Below are 5,000 nucleotides of genomic sequence, written 5' to 3'. Positions count from 1 at the left end.
TCTAGGAAGCAGAAGAGGTCCTTCTTTGTTTTGGCATTGGCACAGTCACTTACCAAGATCCAGACAGAGAGAGAGAAGAAGAAGGGGGGGGTATAGGAGTGAGAGAGAGAGAGACATAGAGAGAGAGAGGGATGAGAGAGAGAGAGCGCGAGAGAGAGGGAGAGAGAGAGACAGAGAGATAGAGAGGAAAGAAGGATGGAGAGAAAGAAAGGAAGAAAGAAAGGTAGAAGGGGTGGTAAAGAGAGTAGAGAAAACACCCTCTATTGAGTGAAAGAGAGAGAGAGGAAAGAGAAAGAGAGGCATAAAGGAATAAGAGAGAGAGGAGAGTATGTCCTCTCTCCAGCAGTAAAAGCTAAAGAAAATAGAAGCCACCAGAGGACCCAGATTCCTATCAGCGGATGTTTCCGGAACCCTTAACAAGAGCACTTCCTAGAAAATAACTAGCTGTGTGTCTGTGTGTGTGTTTAAGATTCAGCTCCATAGCTAGCTGCAGGAACAAATGGGAGAGCAGCAGTAGAACTGGGAGGATCAAAGAATGGACTGATTAATGAGGGATCAGTTCTTCTCCAGTAATGATAATACAACTCAGACACACACACACACACACACATGGATACACACATACACACATACATACACAGATACAGACACACACACATACAAAGATACACAAATACAGACATACACACATGCACAAAGACACACACATAGACACGCACACACACACGTACACACACACAGACAAATGCTCACACACATATACACACACGCATACACACACATGCACACACACACACATATACACTCACAGACGCATTCTTTGCTCCAAAGTTGTAAGAGTGGAAGGAAAGTTGGTAGAGGTATGTAATGACTAACTTGCAGGCGGTGAGTGAGTCACACCTTGGAGGGCAACGCAACCTGGATGAGGATGATGAGGAGGAGGATGAGTCAGAGCCAGGAATCCTCCGGATCAAAGCTGATCGCCTACTGTGATTGCTTCCTTTGAGCAGGAAGGGGTCCCTTCCTGATGTGGAGCGCTGCATGGCTGTAATGACTAGAATTACTGTCTGCCTGACCCACTCTGGACCTGACGGAGGTGGAAATGGGGGGGGGGGGGGGGGGGGGGGGGGGGGGGGGGAGAGTTAGGGAACGAGACAGCAAGGCTGATAGGGAGAGAGGGAAAGGGGGTGTGTGGAAGAGGGAAGGGAGGGAAAGATGGAGGGAGGAACAGAGAGCGATATGGAGGGACAGGGGGAGAGAGGGGAGAGAAAACAGGAGGTTATTTCTGTCTGGCTGGTGTTGAGAGAGATGACGGAGGGATTTAGGGAGACAGAGAGGAGACAGTGATGTCACATGGTCCACTTATAACTTCCGTCTTGTAGAATTCCTCTTCAGAAAAGTTTGACTTCCTGGTTGACTTGGTCTATTTTAAATATATGATGGTTCGATTGCCTAACCATGGGTCTTTGGGTATATTGCATGGGACCGTTTTGGGCTAACTGAAAGCAAACTGTGGATGGTAATATTACACACATTTAAGTTAAGTAGATTTACTATGATTGTTGGTTGTCATTGTGTTGCATTTCCCTCCCTTTCCGACAATTTTATAACTAATTACGTTAACTTTTACGGTCGTTTTGTACGATTTTTTTGTTTGATAGCGACAGTTAGCCCCCATTACCTTGTAGCTAACTTCGTTAGGTGACCACCTGGATGACACCCAAAAACTCCCTCGTTGTGATGGCGTGATAGTCCCCACCTTCATATATTCAAACTAGGTTTTACTACCTCAGTCTGCATTCCTGTGGCCTAGGGAACTCCACTTCCTGTAGCGTCACTCCTCAAACTGTGATTGGCTGGGAGGTGTAAGTACCGTAGCGTGTTAACATCACGGAACACTAACCAGCAAGAGAACACTGGGATGCTCTCTCTAAGTGGACGCACGCACGCACGTACACACACACACGTACACACACACACGTACACACACACACACACACACATGCTGGTGGTCTCTAAGTGGTTCCCACAGCCTGCCTGTGCATTATGGAGGAGTGGTGATGTAACTGGCACGTAACTATTCATAGACACAGACACAGGAAGTGAAGAGGAACGTCCCATCATCCCTCGCTTCCTACGACCGGCTCCCACTCCACCCCCCATCACCTTTCATTCCTGCTCCTCCTCCTTTTCCTCCTCTCCACCTGTCCTCTCTCTCTCTCTCTCTATCTCTCCGGAGTCCTCCCTTCCTCCACCCCTCTCGCACGCATCCCTGTTACTCTCTTTCCCACAGGACTCCCTTTCTCTATCTGTCTCTCTCTCTTTCTCACTACCTCCCTCCCATCCCACGCCCCTCTCAACCCATTCTGCCTCTCCTGTACTCCTCTTCCGCCTGCTCTCTGTTTCTCTATCCTACCTTCTCTCCATCTCTCTCTCTCTCTCTCTCTCTCTCTCTCTCTCTCTCTCTCTCTCTCTCTCTCTCTCTCTCTCTCTCCCCCTCCTTCTCTCAGAAAGACTACCGTACCCCCTGGGTACTCTGCTTGACTGGACAGATCTCCCATTCCCCCTCCCCTGTGGCCTCCCCCGCCCATCCCTTCATCACTCTCTCTCCCTCTCAGTTTCTTTTTCAGGTTCGGTGTGCTCTTTTCACGCCACTGCGTCTATCCATCACGTCACCTCCCTAAAATAACCCTCCGGCCCTCCTCTCCCCCTCCCTCTTTGCTCCTGCCTCTTCTCTCCTCCCTCTCTCCTTCCTTCCAACTCCTTCTTTTACTTGTCCTTCCCTCCCTCCATCCTCCCCCCTCCTTGTTGCCGAGTCTGAATACGTGCTAGTTTGAGAGTCATGTGAGTCCACCCCCCATGCCTAGCCAGATCTTTCCTCTCCTCTGCTCTCCCTCTCTTCCTCCTCCTCCTCCTACCCCCCTCCCCCGTTGTGTCTGGCAGGGGGGGACACCAGGACACGGTCTCTCCAGTGGAGGAGGGGAGAGGCCCTGAGGAGAGGAGCTCCCTGCCTGAGGAGGAGTGAACACTAGAAGGGGAAAGCATTGGACCACACTTCTAATGTGTGTCCCTCTGTGTGCGTGTGTGTTTGTGCGTGTGTGTGTGTGTGTACCCCAGGCACCGAGGACACGCGTCTGAATAATGAGTGTAACAGTGACCCGGTGTGTCCGGCTAAGTGTCGCTGTGAGGCCAACGTGGTGGACTGCTCCAACCTGAAGCTCACCAAGGTCCCAGAACACATCCCTGCCTCCACCACTGAGCTGTAAGACACACACGCACACTCACATACACACTCACTCACTCACATACACATACACATACACACACACTCACTCACTCACACACACACTCTCTCACACACACTCTCTCACACACACACACACACACACTCTCACACTCTCACTTACTCACACACATACACAGTGACACGGATTGTCTTCTCATCTCTTCTCGTTCAGGCGTCTCAACAACAATGACCTCACCACCCTGGAGGCCACTGGAGTGTTCAAGAACCTGGTCCAGCTGAAGAAGATGTAAGTGTGACCAGGACAACCGGTCTGGTCTGGTCAGACCAGGACTGAGTAGGCACAAAGCCACTGTCACATCAAGGGGATCTAAAACTGTCTGCTACGTGAACACTATATAGACATGTTACCTACTGTATAACTGATCAGATAGATAGAAAAGGTGATGGTTTGAGATAACAGTCTGTGATGCTGTTCAGTTTATAACTTCTTTAGGTCTCAAAGTTTGGTTGGTCTGTGTTCCCTCCAGTAACCTAAGCAACAACAAGATCACAGAGATCGAGGATGGGGCTTTCGAAGGGGCGGGGTCTGTTAACGAGCTCCACCTCACAGCCAATCAAGTTGATTCGGTCCGCAGTGGGATGTTCAAAGGCTTGGAGGGGCTGCGCATGCTGTGAGTGCCTCCCACACACACACACACACACACACACACACACACACACACACACACACACATATACATGCAAACACTCACACACACACACATCAAACATCAGAACAAACTTGGATGCCTTTGTTTTCTTTCATGACAATCATTTTTCTTATTAATATCCTCGTGTGTTCTGGTTGTCTCTCCTTTAGAATGCTGAGGAACAATCGCATTAGCTGTATCCATAACAACAGCTTCACCGGTCTGCACAATGTGCGCCTGCTGTCTCTCTATGACAACCAGCTGACCACCATCACCCCCGGAGCCTTCGATACCCTGCAGACCCTGTCCACCCTGTGAGACCTGGACACACACGCACAGACACACACACACACAGACAGGCAGACACGCACACACAGAGATACACACACACAGACACACTAAGCACTACACTCACTACACACTACAAACAACTCACACACAAACACACACACCAGACACAACACTCACTACACACAACTCACACACAAACACACACACCAGACACAACACTCACTACACACTACTCACACACACGCACACACACACACACACCAGACACAACACTTACTACACACGACTCACACACACACTCAAAAACCTATGTGCGCTCCGACTCACACCTAAATCCTCTCCCTCTCTCCTCCAGAAACCTCCTGGCCAACTCCTTCAACTGTGACTGTCGTCTGGGCTGGCTTGGTGATTGGCTGAGGAGCAGGAAGATCGTCACGGGCAACCCTCGCTGCCAGCGGCCCGCCTTCCTGAAGGAGATCCCCCTACAGGATGTGGCGTTGCCGGACTTCCGCTGCGAGGAAGGTGAGACTTCCTGTCGGGCCGTCCGGACCGGATAGACGTGTCATGGGTTTGTGGTGAACTGTCTTTAAATCAGAATCAAAATCTGATTTGGTGTTTATTCGCCATGAAAGTTTGCACAGACAAGGAATTTACTTTGGCAGGAGAGCCTACCTAGGCAGCCATTTTCGGCGCAAAGAGGGAGAGACGGAGGTCCTGCTTGCATCCACACGTGGGGCGACACTGTCTTCGGCCCGCGGCAGGTTTATCAACAT

General features: G+C 50.3%; 1 protein-coding gene across 1 annotated transcript in view; it reads left to right on the top strand.

Annotated features, from left to right (window-relative positions):
* Nucleotides 1–5,000, top strand: part of slit1a (slit homolog 1a (Drosophila)) — a 51,454-nt gene that overhangs the window by 27,556 nt on the left and 18,898 nt on the right. The window contains exons 13-17 of the mRNA XM_047029330.1: nt 3,118–3,262; nt 3,459–3,533; nt 3,775–3,918; nt 4,107–4,250; nt 4,583–4,749. Coding sequence (XP_046885286.1) covers nt 3,118–3,262; nt 3,459–3,533; nt 3,775–3,918; nt 4,107–4,250; nt 4,583–4,749 — 675 coding nt within the window. The remainder of the gene's footprint in view (nt 1–3,117; nt 3,263–3,458; nt 3,534–3,774; nt 3,919–4,106; nt 4,251–4,582; nt 4,750–5,000) is intronic.

This window comes from Hypomesus transpacificus, chromosome 11 (genome assembly GCF_021917145.1).
Source record: "Hypomesus transpacificus isolate Combined female chromosome 11, fHypTra1, whole genome shotgun sequence".
Classification (NCBI taxonomy): Eukaryota; Metazoa; Chordata; class Actinopteri; order Osmeriformes; family Osmeridae; genus Hypomesus; species Hypomesus transpacificus.
The sequence above is the reverse complement of the archived record's forward strand: the minus strand, read 5'-3'. Positions and strand labels throughout refer to the sequence as shown.